This window comes from Colias croceus, chromosome 29 (assembly GCF_905220415.1).
Source record: "Colias croceus chromosome 29, ilColCroc2.1".
In the NCBI taxonomy this organism is placed as follows: Eukaryota; Metazoa; Arthropoda; class Insecta; order Lepidoptera; family Pieridae; genus Colias; species Colias croceus.
This window is the reverse complement of record NC_059565.1, coordinates 5,135,928-5,156,280: the sequence shown is the minus strand read 5'-3', so window position 1 is coordinate 5,156,280 and position 20,353 is coordinate 5,135,928. Positions and strand designations below refer to the sequence as shown.

Here is a 20,353-nt window from a genome sequence, read left to right as displayed (position 1 = left end):
CATTTCATGAAATTATCGAACATTTCATGAAATGAGCAAATCTACGATATGGCTACAACCTTGGCTACAACATATAAATGGCGCCAAAATCCTAAATTTTGTTTTTTTTTTTCATTTTTATTTACTGTAAGACACCCGATTCACGACCCTTTTTTTTTAAACTCACGACTTTTATTGAAGCAAACGAATCAATTGCCACCAAGCTCACTTTAAATTACTACTAGTAATTGGACAAATTATGTATCACGTAAATTAAATACTTTTTACCCGACTGCGACAGAATGAGGATTATGTTATTTATATTATACCTATACCCAAGAACCTAGATGCCTTGTTACATTTTTATGAGCTTTGAACATCGAACAAAAAAAAAACAAAAATTGGCGCCAAAACGTTCCTAATTAATAGTGAAGTTTGCAGTTGAATTTATTTTGAATGTTACATCTTGTTAAAACCTATAACCGTGATTTCCCATTTCAAGAAACTAGGTAGGGCAAGTGACCCGGTTGTGGCCACCGACCCCTTTGTGGCCATTTAGAACTTCAAATCGTTATAACTAAGGCAAAGACAAATATTTTACTCTATTGTTTACGGGATTAAAAAGATCTATTATTGGCAGCACTGATAGCGTTGAAAGCTCTGATGTTTCAAACTTCACTTCAATCCAACAAGTCGTTAGTTTTTGAAGAGCGTCAATTGTTCTAAGTCTTAGCAAAACGGGTAAGGCGAGCGGGTGAGTAATCAATAATTATTTTTTAAATCCTTCTTATTTTTTTAATGTTTATGTTAATTCTTCATAAAGAATACACTGTCTAATAACACACTAATGTTATTTTATCGCTATTTGTTTATTAAGTGAGGTTATGAGAGGTGGCCACTAATGGAGCCAAAATGAATGAATTTTCCCATCTTTGGCCACATGATTGGCCAAAAGTGGTGCACGTAGAACCCCACTTTTGGCCATTTAGTTTTTATCGTGATTTTTCAACTTAATTACTAAGCTATTTTGATATAAGTAATCTATTCATTTTCAGAGTTATAATGCCTCCATCGAAACCAAATACTAAAAAAATCGGTGTCGTGAAAAGAAAATTGTTCCAGTACTCACCGCATAAAATATCATTACTATTGAACGCAATAAAGAATGGAATGCCCGTTGCCACTGCTAGTAGAGATTTTAATGTACCTCGAACGACATTGCGTCACAAAATTTCGGGAAAAGCACCTGAAACTTCTGGACATGTAGGGACCCAGTCAGTTCTTGGAATACAACTAGAAAACGAACTTGTCATATGGATCAAAGATTGCGCTCGCGCTGGATTTCCTATTAACAAGGAAGGTTTACTGGATTCTGTTAAGAAAATTGTTGTGAAGGGCAAAATTGCTACACCTTTTACAAATGCGATAGACTTCAAGATCCTGGTTCGATGGATTTATGGCGAGACATCCTGATTTGAGCCAAAAAACATGCCGAGTATATTAATAAAGCTCGTGCCTTAATAACTGAAGAGAAAATTCGGAACTGGTTCCAAGAAATTTCTTCATTGCTCGGTGATGAAAATTTAAAGATTCTAGAAAACCCTGCGAGAGTTTGGAACTGTGATGAAACAGCTTTTTTTCTAGCTCCAAAAGGATCTCTTGTGTTAGATTAAAGATATCTACCTCGTATATAATGTTGATCTCCATAATTGTAATTTTAATTCAAGCTGAGATATTATATTTCATATATGTCGTCAATATTATGTTAGCTATTTTATCTATTGTTGGTCGTAAAATATGCGATTTTCGAATAAATTTTTCATTACTTTGAATTATCTGCTTTTTATTTTTGATGAATTTGATGATGGCCAGAACTGGCACATGACATGGCCAGAAATAGGGTAAATCTGGCCAAAAATGGCACAAACTACCATTTATTTTTCTTTCCTAGAGGATTATTTTTCCATTGAATCCTTATGAAAAAAAATATATCTTTAGGCTAGATTTATACATATTTAATCACGTTTTACAAGAAATATGTCCGTCATAACAAAAACTGTAAAATTATATAGCCTCAAAGTCTACAAATTTCTTAAAATGGCCAAAACCGGGTCACCTGCCCTAATGACTCATCGGATTGTTTGAAAATATGTCAGAAAACTCAAATAAAACAAATGTTACGAAATTAATTAGATTACAATTGACAATAACCTTGTAATCCGTAATCCGACCCAATTCTATTGTTGAAACTCATATAAGATACTTTATAAATGTAAAGAAAATGCGTGTTTTCTCAATGTGTTTTAAGTGAGTCCCGTGGTAGTTTGTGTGAATCGTCCCGTGGTAGAAAAAGAAAAATTAAAATAAATAGTTTGAAAATTTAAAAGTTTAGGTAAGTGAAACCATAGCAGATATTAAATTATTAAATTGACAATGTCGTAGAGAAATTAAAGACTTTTTATCGGATTTCGAATGTTGTAGAGATTAAAAATAAGAAAGAATATTACTAATAAACTTAACTAACTAGGTACTTATGCTAAAGTAGATACTAGATATTTATTAATTATTATTTTATTTATATAAATATCGTGAATCGTATAGGTATTTTATTATATTATTAATTATCACGACGTTTTCTGTATTTTACAGCTCGCACCGGATTAAGACGTGTAGATATATCTACGTAATAATTCGCATTTACAATTAATTATCCAAATTGTAGTAATTAGGTAACAAGAAAATAATAACTATTAACTAAATCATCACTAACAAATCTCTACCTAGAGTTTATTTGTCTGTTTGCGATAAACTCAAAATCTACTGCACCGATTTTCATACTGTTTCCACCAATAGATAACATGTTTCTTGAAGGTTTTAGTACAGTTTACGTATCTATACTAATATTTTATTTAATATTATAAAGCTGAAGAGTTTGTTTGTTTGAATCTCAGGAACTACTGGTCCGATTTGAAAAAATCTTTCGGTGTTAGATAGCCTATTTATCTAGGAAGGCTATAGGATATATATTATCATGCTAAGACCAAGAAGAGCGAAGCGCAGCTAGTATATTAAATATTAGCTGCGCTCCTCGTTCCTGAGATTAGCCCGTTCAAACAAACACACTCTTCAACTTTATACTTAATATTAGTATAGATTCAGTGATAACAAATTATTCCTGCAGCCCAATGGAGGTAGCAGACTTCTATGCAGGTAAGAATGTGTTCATCACTGGAGCGACGGGTTTCATCGGCAAGGTGCTGGTGGAGAAGTTGCTGCGGAGCACCAGGGTGGAACGGGTCTACATCATGATGCGCCCGAAGAAGGGGCAGGGCCTGAAGATGAGGTGGAATCAGTTTATTGGGTCACGGGTGAGTTATTTAGAGGGATAGAGATGAATTTAGTTGGTTAGAAAATTACGACTAAATCACGACAAGATTACGACATTATTAGCACAATAATTATTATTACAAAGTATTGAACTACAAATTATTATTTAGGTTTAGCAAATTAAAAAGGGAATTGTAAATAATTATTAATTATTTTAAACATTAATAGTTAGGTATTTCACATTTATAAAGTTTGTATTAACCATTTTTTTATTTAATTTTAAAGCTTTTCATTATACTTATAGGTACATGAATAGATTAATAAAAATACGACTTTACATGAGTTTAATAGAGAATAATTAATAATTGGCAAGCAACTCGATACTTACCTATAATTTAGATACCTTTTAAGATTCTTTGCAATACCTGCATATCAAAATGTATGTATTTAGGTAGATATGACAATCCATACTTAATATTATAAATGCGAAAGTAACTCTGTCTGTCTGTCTGTTACTCAATCACGCCTAAACTACTGAACCAATTTGCATGAAATTTGGTATGGAGATATTTTGATACCCGAGAAAGGACATAGGCTACCTTTTATTGCGAAATATGTACCACGGGCGAAGCCGGGGCGGACCGCTAGCATTTATTAAAATTCCTTATAAACCAGGTATTTGACAACATACGTCACGACCCTCACATCTTCGACAAGCTCCACGCGATCCGGGGCGACATCCTCAGCGAGGGTTTGGGGATGTCGGCCGAGGATCGACGGGTGCTAGAGGATTGTCATGTTGTGTTCCATTGCGCTGCTTGTGTCAAGTGAGTTTTTATTTTTATTATTAATATCTAATATCCTACTAATATTATAAATGCGAAAGTTTGTATGGATGTATGGATGTAGGAACTACTGAACCGATTACAATGAAATTCAGCACACATATAGAGGGTAACTTATTAACACATAGGATAGTTTTTATCCCGGAAATCCCACGGGAACGGAAACTATGCGGGTTTTCCTTTGCAAACGCGGGCGAAGCCGCGGGCGGAAATCTAGTATATATAAATCTTTATAAAGAATAGAAAAATTCGATCACTCAGCGGAAATCGAACCCGCATCCTTGCAAGCCATTGGCCAACTCGGCCACTCGTGACCCGCCAGAGCAATCGAATTTATTCTATTCTTTCAGTTTTATGTGTCTGGAACACACCGCGCATATTTATTTATTTTTAACACGCTTTTTTTAATGTTTACTGCGGTAGTTTTTATTAACACGCATAAATTAGTATGTATCCAACTCGATTTAGAGTTTAAATGGACAGATTTAATTCAAACTTTGTACAAGACGAATTGGTATTTTTTCAATTATTAGGTACTAGATATTATAAATTATTTTTATCAAAAATATAAACCGCATCCAGATTGTCAGAGCTAGACCAAAATGCGAGCATGTACCGAGCACACGTGTCAGAAGTGAAACTTCTTTAGTAACATTCAAAGGTACCAAAATCGTCGCCTTACTCCATGACGTGACGGTATAATGAAAGTATCTATTATATTCAGGTATTTATTTTTCCTTTCAGATTCAACATGTTTATCCGAGACGCGGTCAATATGAACGTAGTTGGGACACAGAGAGTTCTACAGTTGGCTGAAAATATGAACAATTTAATGGTTAGTAATATTATAAATGGGGAAGTTTGTATGTATGTTTGTTTAATGATACTACGGATTTTTATGATACGTAGCCGAGACATAGCTTATGTACCCAAATAATATTTAAAAAACTAAACTAAAGTTTCAAATTATGAGAGATTAAATTTCATGAGTTGCTAATAATATAACTATCTAATAATAAAATTAAGCACACATATAGAGGGTAACTTGGATTAACACATAGGATGGGTTTTATCCCGGAAATCCGGGAATTATGCGGGTTTTCCTTTGAAAACGCGGGCGAAGCCGCAGGCGAAGAGCTAGTATGTAGGTATTTCACATAGGTAATTTGTCCGCAACACATTATGATCAAAATATGGTCTAAGAGTTTGAATTTTTTTAAATCAAGTGAATTTCATCACGAAATTACGAATTCATAGCGTATTAAACATTTAAAGATACATTTTCTTACATAATTAAAGATTTTAACTGATAGATAAAATAATATATGGGTACAGAGAACATGACGTCATTACTAAATATAAATAACTAACTTTCCGCCCGCGGCTTCGCCCGCGTTTTCAAAGAAAAACCCGCATAGTTCCCGTTCCCGTGCGATTTCCAGGATAAGACCTATCCTGTTTGTTAATCCAAGTTACTCTATATGTGTGCTAAAATTCATTGTAATCGGTTCAGTAGTATTTGCGTGAAAGAGTAACAAACACACACACACACACACATCCTCACAAACTTTCGCATTTATAATATTAGTAGGATTAGTTGCGCTTGCGCACGGCAGGGGCACTTTTCAAATTCCCATACAAATATTGAAATTGACCAAATAATATTGTAATAACTTTCTCTGTCATATTTATCCATACTAATATTATAAATGCGAAAGTAACTCTGTCTGTCTGTCTGTTACTCAATCACGCCTTAGCTACTGAACCAATTTGCATGAAATTTGGTATAGAGATATTTTAGTACCCGAGAAAGGACATAGGCTACTTTTACTCCGGGACATAGGATAGGTTTTATCCCGGAAATCCCACGGGAACGGGAACTATGCGGGTTTTCTTTGACTGCGCGGGCGAATCCGCGGGCGGAAAGCTAGTAGTAAATAAATAAAATAAAAATAAAATAAATAAAAAGTTCATTTATTAAATAAAATTATATTGTTTAAAAGTCTAATAAAAAATAAGAAATATCCTAATTCTTTAATTATTTATTTGTCAGGCCTTCATCCACCTCTCAACAACGTACTGTCGTTCGGACGTATCAATTTTGGATGAGCAGTTGTATCCATCCAAACATTCACCGCGTGACGTCATACATACAGTGACGTGGATGGAATATGATCTGTTGAAACATTTGGAAGAGAAGTATGTTCATTATTTTATTTATAATCACTAATTAGTATAAAAGAAAGTCGCTTTTTCTGTCCCTATGTATGCTTAAATATTTAAAACTACGGAACGGATTTTGATGCGGATTTTAATAGATAGAATGATTCAAGACTAGTTTACTGCTCGAGGTTTCGCCCACTTTGTGTAATACCTACCTTCCTCTTGAATCACTCTATCTGTTAAAAAAACCGCATCAAAATCTGTTACGTAGTTTTAAAGATTCAAGCATACATAGGGACAGAGAAAGCGACTTTGTTTTATACTATGTCGAATATCAGTCAGTCAGAGTTAGACTAAAATAAACATTTTATTGATAAAAAATAACATTTTTCAGACTAATCCACCCTCAACCAAATACATACGGATATACTAAATCGTTAGCAGAACAATTAGTTTCGGAATATGAAGGGAAATTCCCGATCGCTATAGCGAGACCTTCTATTGGTGAGTTATTGAGATATTTATATTTATTGAAGTGAAACTTCTTTATCGGGGTTGGAAAAAAATTTAGTGTGACATTTTTTCGTTACGCGTGACATTTTTCCGTTACGCGCCATCTTTTTCTTATCCCTACCACGCGTGATTCGACGTATTTCTGTAAAGATGCATATAGTAAATTATTTTTTGAAAAATAAGGTCATAAAGAAGTTTCACTTCTTACGTGTGTATACTAGTACACGCACACATTTTTTTTGGATATTTTTTTAAATAATATTCTATCCTACTGATATTGTAAATGCGAAAATTTGTGAGGATGTATGTGTGTGTTTGTTACTCTATCACGCAAATTCTACTGAACCGATTACAATGAAATTTAGCACACATATAGAGGGTAACTTGGATTAACACATATAGGAACTATGCGGGTTTTTCTTTGACTGCGCGGGCGAAGCCGCGGGCGAAAACCTAGTATTTATATACTGTTTGAATAATTTAATACATTTTAATTATTTTAATATAATATTATTGTTATAAATATAAAATTATTCTAGTGACAGCATCTGTGAAGGAACCGTTCCCGGGCTGGGTGGACAACCTCAACGGACCCACCGGAGTTATTGTTGCCGCTGCTAAGGGTAACATACATACATACATACATACATACATACATACACACATACATACATACATACATACATATGAACAGATAGATAGATTTAATACAAGAGTAATATAAAAGTGAAGTCCCATGTCCCCTAGTGGGGTAAGGGGCAGATGCATTATACATCTGTTTCACTGATCGATTTTCTTTAGGGACCAGTAGGTGATCAGCCTTCTGTATCCTACCAGACCGAGACATTATTTTTTCTTCGTCTCCACCGGGAATCGAACCCAGGACTCCTCGGTTCTACGCTCACGCGTCAACCACTGTACCAATGAGGCGGTACAGGAGTAATATACTACTCAATATTTTGTAATATTTGGAATCGAGATGAACTGTATTTATTTAAGTGGATTAATAAATAAAATTAGGTCAATTTATTTATCTTTTACCGGTTATAAAAAAAAGCAATCCTCCATTTACTATGATAAATCATAATGTAATCATGTTGTGTTCTGTTCACTTATTTTTATTATAAGACAGTGTAAAAGAGAGAATTTTTTAATGTATGTACTTCAATTTCGCCGTTGTTCCTGAACCGATTTACGTAATTATTATTTTTTTAGTAATTTCGTTCTGCCACTTAAGTTTTTGAAGTGAAACTTCTTTATCGGGGTTGGAACAAATTCAGTGTAACATTTTTTACGCGTGACAATTTTCCGTTACGCGCCATCTTTTTCTTATCCCTACCACGTGATTCGACGTATTTCTGTAAAGTTGCATATAGTAAATTATTTTTTGGAAAATAAGGTCATAAAGAAGTTTCACTTGTTACGTGTATACACTAGTACACACACACACATTTTTTATAATTATTATAATATAATGTAGGAGTGCTCCGCTCCATGTTGTGTGCCGACACACAGCACGTGGACGCCATGCCGGTGGATCTCGTTGTTAATGGTGTTATATTACTGGCCTGTAACACTGCAATACAGAGGTTTGTGTTACACATACATGCATAAGTTAAACTCAAAACTCAAACTCAAACTCAAACATTTATTTCTTCAATTAGACTTCTTCGAGAAGCGCTTTTGAAACGTCAATACATATTTTAACATTTACCACCGATTCGGAAAGCAATAACTTTGTTATAAATCGTTATCTATACTAATACTATAAAACTGAAGAGTTATTTATTAGCTGTGCTTTGGTCCTGTTGGTCGTAACGTGATGATAGCCATCCTCGATAAATGGGCTATCTAACAGTGAAAGAATTTTTCAAATCGGACCAGTAGTTCCTGAGAATAGCGCGTTCAAACAAACGAACAAACTCTTCAGTTTTATAATATAGGTATAGATAAATGCACAAAACATAAATCATTATCATCTTAAATTATTCCTGTCTTCATCGTTTCTATGAATGGAAAATCTTTCAAAACAGAACGCACTAGAATTGTTAGTTTTATTGCATTTTTAAATTAACGCTCTTGATTTTAAATAAGTTTATATTAAAAATTTAAAAATATAATAAAAGTTATTGGAATTAATGAAGCGAAACTGTTTTATATGTATAACGGTGCATTTACATTAAACGAGTGAATACTCATTCTAACTCTACTATGTCAAATTATTTTAGTGTAAACAGGCGTAAATTTTGTCGTTGTTCTTAGTACGTACGAAAAGATTCTATGCAATGTTCTAATACTGAACAACACTGAATACGAGTTTTCGTATGCACTAAAAGACAACGAAAGAATTTTCTTGCTCAGTGCTCTAGCTCTATTTTATTAAAGTGAAACTTTTATTACATCGTCTCAAACTTTTTGGTCTGTGTAGCGCATGTCGCGTGACGCACGATACGTACGATAATTGTCGTACAAATACGATAATTTTTAGTTAAATGTCTATAGTGTGAAAAAAAGTTTCACTTTTACCGTGGTTTCATAAAACCACATAACTTTTTTTTTATTTTTTATTTATTTGTCTCTAGCTCTAGCTCTATGTTCGTTTGATGTAAATGCTCAAATTATTAGGTACCTACGACATACCACTATATATACCATTGACTACATACGAAGAAGCTTATTTATTTTCTTTTTATTGTACAATATACTTAAATAAAAAATATATTTTAAATGTACATTTTTTCAAACTTTGAATACATCATCTAAAAAAATCAACTCTTAAAAATAAATAAAAATTAATGTTTAAATTTTTCATTTTTCGCAAATAATTTTAATAATGATTTTTTATATTTCAGGCCAAAAGACATAGTGGTGTATAATTTGGCTCGATCTAACGAGAATCCCATCACTTGGCGGGAATCTATTGAACTCGGTAAATATTATATTATTATGTATTTCAATTGTTATCACTACATAGTATAAAACAAAGTCACTTTCTCTGTCCCTTTGTATGCTTAAATGTTTAAAACTACGCAACGGATTTTGATGCGGTTTTTTTTAATAGATGGAGTGATTCAAGAGAAAGGTTGTAATATATAATTTATTATGTTTTAATGAACGCGGACGAAGCCGCGGGTGGAAAGCTAGTTATGTATAAAAAGTACCGAATATGATATTTTAGTTTTTAAGAAAATAGATTAAACAGCTGGATTCGAACCCTCTTCTTTTTGCCATTGCGGAGCGACGCTTGACTCTAGGCTATTAGTGAAAAATTATAAAATGTATCTTATCCTACTAATATTATAAATGCGAAAGTTTGTGAGGATGTGTGTGTGTTTGTTACTCTTCCACTCAAATATTACAGAACCGATTACAATGAAATTTAGCACACAGTCTGGCGGGATTACGAGCCGAGTTATCCAGGCGTAGCTTCAGAGTTCAGAATGGCAGAAATACGCGGGTTCGATTCTCGAAGTGATCAAATTTTTTAATCAAATTTGATATATTTTTTAAATTTATTATTTGTTGTTTTTATATAATTATAATTTAAAATTGTGTTTATATATTTTGTGTATTAAATGTATTATTTTTTAATCAAATTTGATATATTTTTTAAATTTATTATTTGTTGTTTTTATATAATTATAATTTAAAATTGTGTTTATATTTGTGTATTAAATGTATTGTTTCTTCCAATAAAACTGCTAGCCCGCTCGCAAGTGAGCTGGTATCCGTTCTCAGTCCCGCTGTGGTACCCGGGCGGTTCCACCAAAACGTCACAAACTCACCACGCTATCGCCGTCCTGCTCACACACACTGTACCCGCCTATCTCGTTGATTGCTGTCTCGTTCTAATGGGCAATAAGCCCTTGTGAGTATCACACTTATACTGACTACAGTAGAACTCCAATTATTATCCGAATTAATGGGGACCGGGACCCATTCGGATAATCAAATTTTCGGATAATCGGATTTAAAAAAAAAATTGCCATTGGAGAGAATAAAAGCTACGTTTTGATATTGCACTATTTTTTTTATTGAATTAAATGAAAGAAACATGAATTTTTCACATGTTTTAAATATAAATAAAATGTACTTATGTTTAGTTTAGAAATAAAAATCATTGTTTTTTAAAAATCTCCGTCAATGTAAGCTGTTTTGCGGTCTTCAACCGTTTTCGACAATTTTTTTGTGATTCGGATAATCGGCAATTCGGATAACTGGAGTTCTACTGTATATGTTTTCAAATAAATACTTACACAGGGTGTCCCACTATTGGTATACTAAGCGCGAAGGGACTTGTACACTTGCATATACTGATCACGTAAAAAATACTTAAACAACAAAATTACGTCAAAATAAATTTGACAATTTTTTCTTTAAGATTCATGTTTTCTTCTCTAGCTTCGCGCAGCCGGCATATAACGCTTCGCTAATGTGAGCATTTTGTTTATGAAAACATAAATCTTAAACGACAGCTCACGGGCGGGTTGCTTGTTATGGGTGTACACATAGAGTTTTAGGAATTCATCCATTTGAAAATAAATTTTGGAATTTTATAAATATTTTTTACGTACTCAGCGTATGCAAAACTATAACCTCCATTGAGCTTAGTATACCAACAGTGGGACACCCTGTATAATCTATACATATAATAAATCTGTAGAAGGGTCAATTCTGTACATTGAAAATATTGAGAAAATAAATAGCAGGGGGTGTTACTGGATCGATACCTAGCCCAAATATGTGATTAAAAAATTTTTTGTCTGTCTGTCTGTCTGTCTGTCTGTATGTCTGTATGTCTGTATGTTCAGGCATCACGTGAAAACTAACGGTTCGATTTCGATGAAACTTGGTATAATTATACGTAAAAAAAATCTTAATTTTTCTTAATTTTTCCGCGCGGACGGAGTCGCGGGCGGAAGCTAGTACATATAATATAAAATAATGAATATTGTATATATTTGACAGTTTAGTAAACGTCCACAAAAGAATAAACGAAGGTATGAAAGTGCTACAATATTATTCCACAAAATCGTGGAATTTCAACAACCAGAGGTTTATGTGTTTGAAGAATAATATATCTAAAGAGGAAGATAATGTATTCTATACGGACCCTAAGGTTTGTTTCTGCTTATTTATTTCATATTTATATCAGGTACTATAATATAGATAGTGTTCATTTTGAAAAAAAATGTGTGCGTGTACTAGTGTACACACGTAAGAAGTGAAACTTCTTTATGACGTTATTTTTCAAAAAATTATTTACTATATGCAACTTTACAGAAATACGTCGAATCACGCGTGGTAAGGATAAGAAAAAGATGGCGCGTAACGGGAAAATGTCACGCGTAACGAGAAAATATTACACTAAATTTTTTTCCAACCCCGATAAAGAAGTTTCACTTCAATAATGGTTGGCTTAATCTACCTCGGTCGTGGGTTCGATTCCCAGCCAAAATGTATTTGTGTCATGAACATAGATGTCTGCTTTGTATCTGGGTGTTAATCACTACATATAGTATAAAACAAAGTCGCTTTCTCTGTCCTTATGTCACTTTGTATGCTTAAATCTTTAAAACTATGCAACGGATTATGATGCGGTTTTTGTTTAATAGATAGAGTGATTCAAGAGGAGGGTTTTAGTATATAATTTATTAGGTTTTAGACAAAGCGGGCGAAGCCGCGGGCGGTAAGATAGTTATCTATATAAGTATTTATTTAAAATGATATATGTACCTATGTTTCCCTAACACAAGCGAAAGCATATATTTTATGAATTTTAATGAATAAGTTTGATCGTTAGTTTAAAGTTTGTCTAAAAAATTGCCTCAAGGCTTTCATGTTTCATTTGGATAGTTTATTTATCTCATACTAGCGGTCCGCCCCGGCTTCGCCCGTGGTACATATTTCGCAATAAAAGGTAGCCTATGTTCTTTCTCAGGGTCTAAAGATTTTCTGTGCCAAATTTCATCAAAATCGGTCCAGTAGTTTATGCAGCGTGAAAACCATACTTACATACATACATATACAAACCTTTCCTCTTTATAGATATTAGTATAGATTATTTTAGGGTTCTATATCATTTATATCAAAAGGGCAAAAACGGGAAAAATTAATAATCGAGGTAAAGCAACGGTTGGCACGGTCATAAACTGGATGGGCTTATAGTGTCGGGAGTCCAACTCGCGCTTGACCGATTTCTTGTTGAATATTTTGATTAATATATTTTGCGGTTACTTTTATCAGGCATATTTTTTACAGTTAATAATATAATAAAATAAATGCGAAAGTTAGTGAGGATGGATGTATGTATGTTTGTTATCTTTCACGCAAATACTACTGAACCGATTACAATTGAATTTAGCACACATATAGAGGGTAAGTACCTTGTATTAAAACATATTGGATAGGTTTTCTCCCGGAAATCCCACGGGAATGGGAACTATGCTATTATATAATATAACTAGCTCACCGCCCGCGGCTTCGCCCGCTTTCTCTAAAACGATTTGAGATTTAAACTATCCTATCTCTCAAGTTGGATCGAACTGCACATGGTGTGCGAGTTTTATTATAATCGGTTAAGTGGTTTAGGAGTCCATTGAGGACAAACATTGTGACACGAGATTTATATATACAGGTGTCTCAAAAGAAAGTTTATATTTTGTGGATGAATAAAAAAAAGTAAGCGGTGTATTGAAAAAATGTTTATTAATTATTAAAGTGCATAATATGGGAATTTATTTCTTAAAAATAATATCGTTCAAATGCAGTCCATTGCGTTCACGGCACTCATTTAATCGAACAGTAAAATTATTTATGACAGCTCGGCAGGTAGACACAGTGATGGCTGCCATTTCGTGTCGGATATTTTCTTTTAAATACACTAGAGAAGTTGGTTTGTTAGCATACACTTTAGAAAACAAATTCCCAATGCACTTCAATAATTAATAAACATTTTTTCAATACACCGCTTACTTTTTTTTATTCATCCACAAAATATAAACTTTCTTTTGAGACACCTTTGTATTAAGACAAATATATTTATCCATACTAATATTATAAATGCGAAAGTAACTCTGTCTGTCTGTCTGTCTGTTACTCAATCACGCCTTAACTACTGAACCAATTTGCATGAAATTTGGTATATAGATGTTTTGATAACCGAGAAAGGACATAGGATAGGTTTTATCCCGGAAATCCTACGGGAACGGGTTTTTCTTTGAAAACGCGGGCGAAGCCGCGGGCGGAAAGCTAGTATACAATAAATATAATAAATGAGAATATATTCCAGGAGATGCATTGGCCGAGTTACATCCGTAATTATCTGAAAGGCGCCAGAGAGTTCTGTTGCGGCGAACTGCCCGAGACTTTGCCTCAAGCGCGGATATTACATAATAGGTATATACTTTACTAGCTGTGTCCCGCGGTTTCATCCGCATTGCTCTGCTCCTGTTGGTCTTAGCGTGATGATAGCCTATAGCCTTCCTCGATAAATGGGCTATCTAACACTGAAAGAATTTTTCAAATCGGCCCAGTAGTTCCTGAGATTAGCGCGTTCAAACAAACAAACCTTTCAGCTTTATAATATTAAAAATACAGTAGTGATTAATTTTTAATTCCCTATAGTTAATATAATAACTAATATTTCGTCAATCTTAATTTATTTTAAAGTTATTTCTAAATAAATGACTAATTGTAATAATGTTTGTTTCCAGACTCTACTATTTGGACTTATTCGTGAAAATGGTGTTAATGTTCTCTCTAGCTTACTTCGTGTGTGTTTTTAGTATAAAAGTGTACAATACATTGTAATTTAGTTTTTATTGTAAATAAATGATTTTTATTAAGAATTGTGTGTTTTATTTCATAATACCTAAGTATGTTTTTTTTTATAAAAATTGCTTAACATAACTTGTCTGTAAAGAAAATCGATCTATAAGTAGGTAATATGGTTATATACAATATAGGTACCAAATCCATACTAATATTATAAATGCGAAAGTAACTCTGTCTGTCTGTCTGTCTGTCTGTTACTCAATCACGCCTTAAACTACTGAATCAATTTGCATGAAATTTGGTATAGAGATATTTTCATACCTATCCGAGAAAGGAATAGGCTACTTTTTACCCCGGGACATAGGATAGGGTTTATCCCGGAAATCCCACGGGAACGGGAACTATGCGGGTTTTTCTTTGACTGCGCGGGCGAAGCCGCGGGCGGAAAGCTAGTAAAATATAAAATAGTACCTAAGTGTTTAATTATATTGAAGTACAGATTCAGGCAGACCAGAGGGGTTAGACAAGTGGCTTTCGTTTAGCGTAACGTTTGATAGAATAGACTACGAATGTATGAGATTGACATAAGCTGTTGATAAATGTATCTCCAGCTTACGTCAATCTCATACATTCATAATCTATTCTATCAAACGTTACGCTAATAGAAAGCCACTTGTCTTGTCTGTAGGTTCTTAAAATAAATATTAGTAAAACATGGTTAAGGTATTTAAATCGCAATCAAATATTAACCCTAGAATCTACCCTTATTTTTGATTCACGATTCAGTCAGAAAGAATAAAAATTTCAAAAAGTTCAAACATTGAAATGTAGAGTTATCAATTATATAATAATTTTATCATTTTCTTATCAGCTGTTCCTGACAATGAAAAGGGTTCAACACTTGTTCACACTACATAATATTACATAAATACCGAATGAATTAGTTTATTAGTTTGTTTATTTTTTTACAAACAAAACACTGAACTAGACAATAGACATATTTTAATCACTAAGCTCTAATATAAAAGTATTTTGGATATAGATAGATAAACGTGACAAATTCCATATTTACTTTTACGTTATGAAATTGTGAGAGTCGTGTGAAGATGCATTTCATATCTAGGTACTTTACACAATGTCTAAGGCATGAAAATTAAAGATTCTAATAAATAGATTCCTGTCTTATATAATAATTATATAATTACAATAATTAATTATTTATTATTTCTCTACATTAAAATAAATTATCAAAATATAAACGAACCCTAGTTTCTGTATTAAATTTTAATTTATTTACTACATAATATAATGCATGCAGATATCACTTTACCATGTTGAATCTTTAAATAATATGATAATATAATTATTGTTAAAATAAAAGTTCAAATTAATAAAAAACTGCAAAGTAATGCAGTTGTGAATATGTCAGTAAATACGCCAAGTGCGATTCTGATAAACGCAGGTGGGTTTCGCAGTTTTGGTTATTATACTAGAAAGAAGGAACATAAAATTATTTATTGTGCATAAAATTGTACAAACTTCAAACTCTATGAAAAAAAAGGAAAATTTTACTTTTTGTTTCAATTCAATATACATTTCACACCGTTTAATAGTAGTTTTATTTGTAAAAATAGATGATTTATTTTTATTCGAATAATTAGCTTCCCAACTCAGAATAGCCTGTAGTTATGTAATAATAAGATGTATCTAGGTACTATTTACGTAGAATTACACGAATAAATTAAATTAAAGAAGCCAGATCCTTTTATTTTAATATAATATGCGAACTAAGGTATACAATTATTGTAGTACTGACTGTTGTTCTTTTTAATGGTAATATTAATTTCTAACGATTGTTTTTACTACAATTTTATTTACAACGATAAGCGATTCTAAAGACGAATAATTTCCAATTTGCACAAGGAACCCCAATTCACTGTATAGGTAACCGACCTACCTTTATATACAAATGTATTGAACACAACGGATGTTTCAGTGTTCATATTAATGATATGAAAATTATCATTTAGTTCAGTCAACCCAAACGCGTTGTGTTAGCGGTTGTGTGCAGTCGTGCTTTTGGTTTCAGCGCCATCTAGCGACGGGTGGAAGTTGGTTTGTAGTTTTCGTTTTACGCACTTTTTTGTAAAATTATGGAGTTTTTGAAGTTTTAAAGAAAGGAGGAATTTTAATACATCTAAAATACATCTTAGTTGTTCATAAATTACTGATTATTAATACATAATTTGACATAGAGATACTTATTACCTACCTATTTTTACATAGAGATTTACATAATTTATAGCATTCCTGATTCCTGCCATATAGGCAAGGAAATAAATGGGTACAATTGATCAATTAAAATATACTAAATACATACCTAAAATTATATAATACATTATTTAAGTAAATAAACTAAGAGACACGAAGTTACGCATTATTTATTTATTCCCAATTATTAGTGGTTTAATTAAAAGAAAAAAACATATTATAGGTACATAAACATTGTCAAAATTTAAATAAATATCTATCTATGTACTTACAAAAGTTTAGTGTAGGTACTAATGTATTAAGTTATTGACGATTTAAAAATAGAATGAATTTATGGTGATAATTGTGTAAGTGTCTATAGTATATAGATTTCCGCCCGTTTTCATAGAAAAACTCGCATAGTTCCCGTTCCCGTGGGATTTCTGGGATAAAACCTATCCTATGTGTTAATCCAAGTTACCCTCTATATTTGTGCTAAATTTTATTGTAATCGGTTCAGTAGTATTTGCGTGAAAGAGTAACGCAAACACACATACATCCTCACAAACTTAAGCATTTATAATATTAGTAGGATATGACTTACCTTATTGCTGAAGGTATACACGAGGATTCAAACTTTAAAGTCTTAATATAAGTAGATATTTTAAGAAACTGTTTTTTATTCAAGATTATATTAATAATATAAAAATACTAGCTTTCCACCCGCGGCATCGTCCGCGCAGACAAAGAAAAACCCGCATAGTTCCCGTTCCCGTGGGATTTCCGGGATAAGACCTATCCTATGTCCTTTCTCGGGTATCAAAATATCTCTATACCAAATTTTATGCAAATTGGTTCAGTAGTTAAGGCGTGATTGAGTAACAGACAGACAGATAGAGTTACTTTCGCATTTATAATATTAATAGTATTAAATAGTATATGGATGTACATCTGTCAAATCCAACAACTGAAATAAAATAAATTCATTTTTTTGCCTTGTTTCAACTTGATACCAAAAAAATAACCTAATTTTCAATCGAAAAATCTCACGTCAAAATATCAGTTTTTCCAAAAAGTCGGAAGACCTTTAGTGTTCGTTGAAATCTCTACTTTCTGATGGTGTAATAAAATATACATTACCATAGTAAATTTTCTTAGGAAATGCATACAAATAGTAGTACCTAGTAGTCTGATGAGCTTTAACAAAATCAGGCACATTTCTAGAACTATATTTTCTCTTAGATAGGTTTTTCGGTAATAAACAGTAATCATCAGTAAAATTTCATTTTTCAATAAAAATTACACTGAACTACTTTATGTGTCTACTAGCTGTGGTCCGCGGTTCACCCGCATTGCTCCGCTCCTGTTGGTCTTAGCGTGATGATACCTAACAGCCTAACAACCTTCCTTTCGGTGTTACACCCTAACACCGAAAGAATTGGAATCAAAATTCGAATCGGAGCAGTAGTTCCTGAGATTAACGCGTTCAAACAAACAAACAAACTCACCAGCTTTATAATATTAGTACAGATAAAAAGTAATACGCGTAATAATTTCAGCGGTTCAGTGGTTTTTAATATAGCGCAAGTTTTAATAAAATATTTTCTTTCCGATCCACGTGCGTCTCTATCAATGTACTAGATTTAGCACGCGGTTTCGTTCACATTTTTATCGATAAATATTAGCTTGTGTTATATATTTTAACAGGCTTAAGCCATGTGTTTATAGAATTTTAACTAAATTGTAGCATAGCTTTTGCGTGATAGAACAACAACATCACTAACCAAACTAAGTTTTAATAGCATCGTTTGCATAGATATACAGAAACCTAGATATCTACCTGTATGATATATCTTTATCCGTACTACTTATAATATAATATACCTATAATAGTTCAGAAAGCAGAGCAATATTTTAATGTTGTTATATTTGAAGTTGGGAACTATGCGGGTTTTTCTTTGACTGCGCGGGCGAAGCCGTGGGTGGAAACCTAGTATATAATATATTTTTTTTAAATCAATCCCTGTGCGAAATCCATACAAATCAAGGCAACTGTTTTACAAACATTTATTTTTTCAACTATAAGTACTTGGTTTTTAAGCCCTTTTGAATCACTAAGATACAGAAAACAAATTTTAAAAACATCAATTCACACGAACTTAAACGTATTACATAATATAATACTTACACTAGCTTTCCGCCCACGGCTTCGCCCGCTTCGCCTAAAACCTAATCAATTATACACTTTTCTATTAAAATTGCGTAGATTTAAAGACTTATTCATACATAGAGAAGGACAGACAGCGACAATGACTTTTTTTATATTACAAATGAAATCAAATCTGTTTATTTGCTCGTAGGTATATGTTTGCTTATACAAAGGTGTTAATCCATACTAATATTATAAATGCGAAAGTAACTCTGTCTGTCTGTCTGTTACTCAATCACGCCTAAACTACTGAACCAATTTTCATGAAATTTGGTATGGAGATATTTTGATACACGAGAAAGGACATAGGCTACCTTTTATCTCGGGAAAATGACGCAATCCCGGACATCCCACGGGAACGGGCACTATGCGTATTTTTTCTTTGACTGCGCAGGCGAAGCCGCGGGTGGAAACCTAGTATACAATATTAATATCACATATACTGCCATTGTAAATGGCGTGCAAAAATTTTTGAAATTACAAATTAAATTATCAATAATATAGGTACAAATTTCATTCAATCAACGACAGAAAAAAAAGACAATAAATTACAAAATACCTACATACAAAATTACAATTACCTAAATTATATTAAATCTCATACATTATAATGTCATTATCATTCAAGTATTCCATAACACTATAACAATTTTTAGCTTGCAGCAGTCTATATAGTTTATTTTTTAAATTCGATGTCAATTCTCTAATTTTTATTGGCTTACATAATATTATGTAGTGAAAGATTTTTCAGAACCTTAAGTTAATTTACTTCAGGTTCTTTGCTCGAACAAAGTCACGATTCGCAATAGTATTTGTAATTACAAATAATATTATTCGCAAGAGTTACTCCACTGTTGCCTTTTTAATTACTTGACAAATATTCTTGAAACCGGATTGTTACAAATGTTTCAATACCGACGTTTCGTTCTTTAACCATCAAATTATTTCAAGAATATAGCGAAATGTTTTATGATATGTAATGTAACTAATATGTAACAGACATGTTTGTAATATGTAACAGAAAATAGGCTTTTTCTTTTTTTTCAAACTCAATCATTTATTTATTCAATTAGACTTCTTCAAGAAGCACTTTTGAAACGTCAATACATATTTTTAACATTTACCACCGATTCGGAAAGCAGTATCTATGGAGAAGAACCGGCAAGAAACTCCATCCTTTGGGACAAGACTCTAGATTTTTATAGCAACCCAATTCGACTCTCTATACAATTAATAATTAACTATACATAGTCTCGGGAATTACTTACTGGTTTCTTATTTATTAAATGTT

General features: G+C 32.6%; 2 protein-coding genes across 2 annotated transcripts in view; both read left to right on the top strand.

Annotated features, from left to right (window-relative positions):
* Window positions 1-2,270: 2,270 nt before the first annotated feature.
* Window positions 2,271-14,677, top strand: LOC123704279 (putative fatty acyl-CoA reductase CG5065). Its single transcript, XM_045652589.1, has 14 exons — window positions 2,271-2,371; window positions 3,161-3,347; window positions 3,982-4,133; window positions 4,896-4,986; window positions 6,205-6,350; window positions 6,709-6,818; window positions 7,367-7,450; window positions 8,308-8,435; window positions 9,056-9,066; window positions 9,680-9,756; window positions 10,533-10,695; window positions 11,796-11,946; window positions 14,119-14,225; window positions 14,543-14,677. Exons 2-14 carry the CDS (start codon window positions 3,165-3,167, stop codon window positions 14,637-14,639), a joined length of 1,500 nt encoding a protein of 499 aa, XP_045508545.1. The 5' UTR covers window positions 2,271-2,371; window positions 3,161-3,164; the 3' UTR covers window positions 14,640-14,677.
* A 1,944-nt stretch (window positions 14,678-16,621) lies between these two features.
* Window positions 16,622-20,353, top strand: part of LOC123704475 (putative fatty acyl-CoA reductase CG5065) — a 30,070-nt gene continuing 26,338 nt past the window's right edge. The window contains exon 1 of the mRNA XM_045652870.1: window positions 16,622-16,718. The gene's annotated coding sequence lies outside the window, so the exon portion shown is untranslated. The remainder of the gene's footprint in view (window positions 16,719-20,353) is intronic.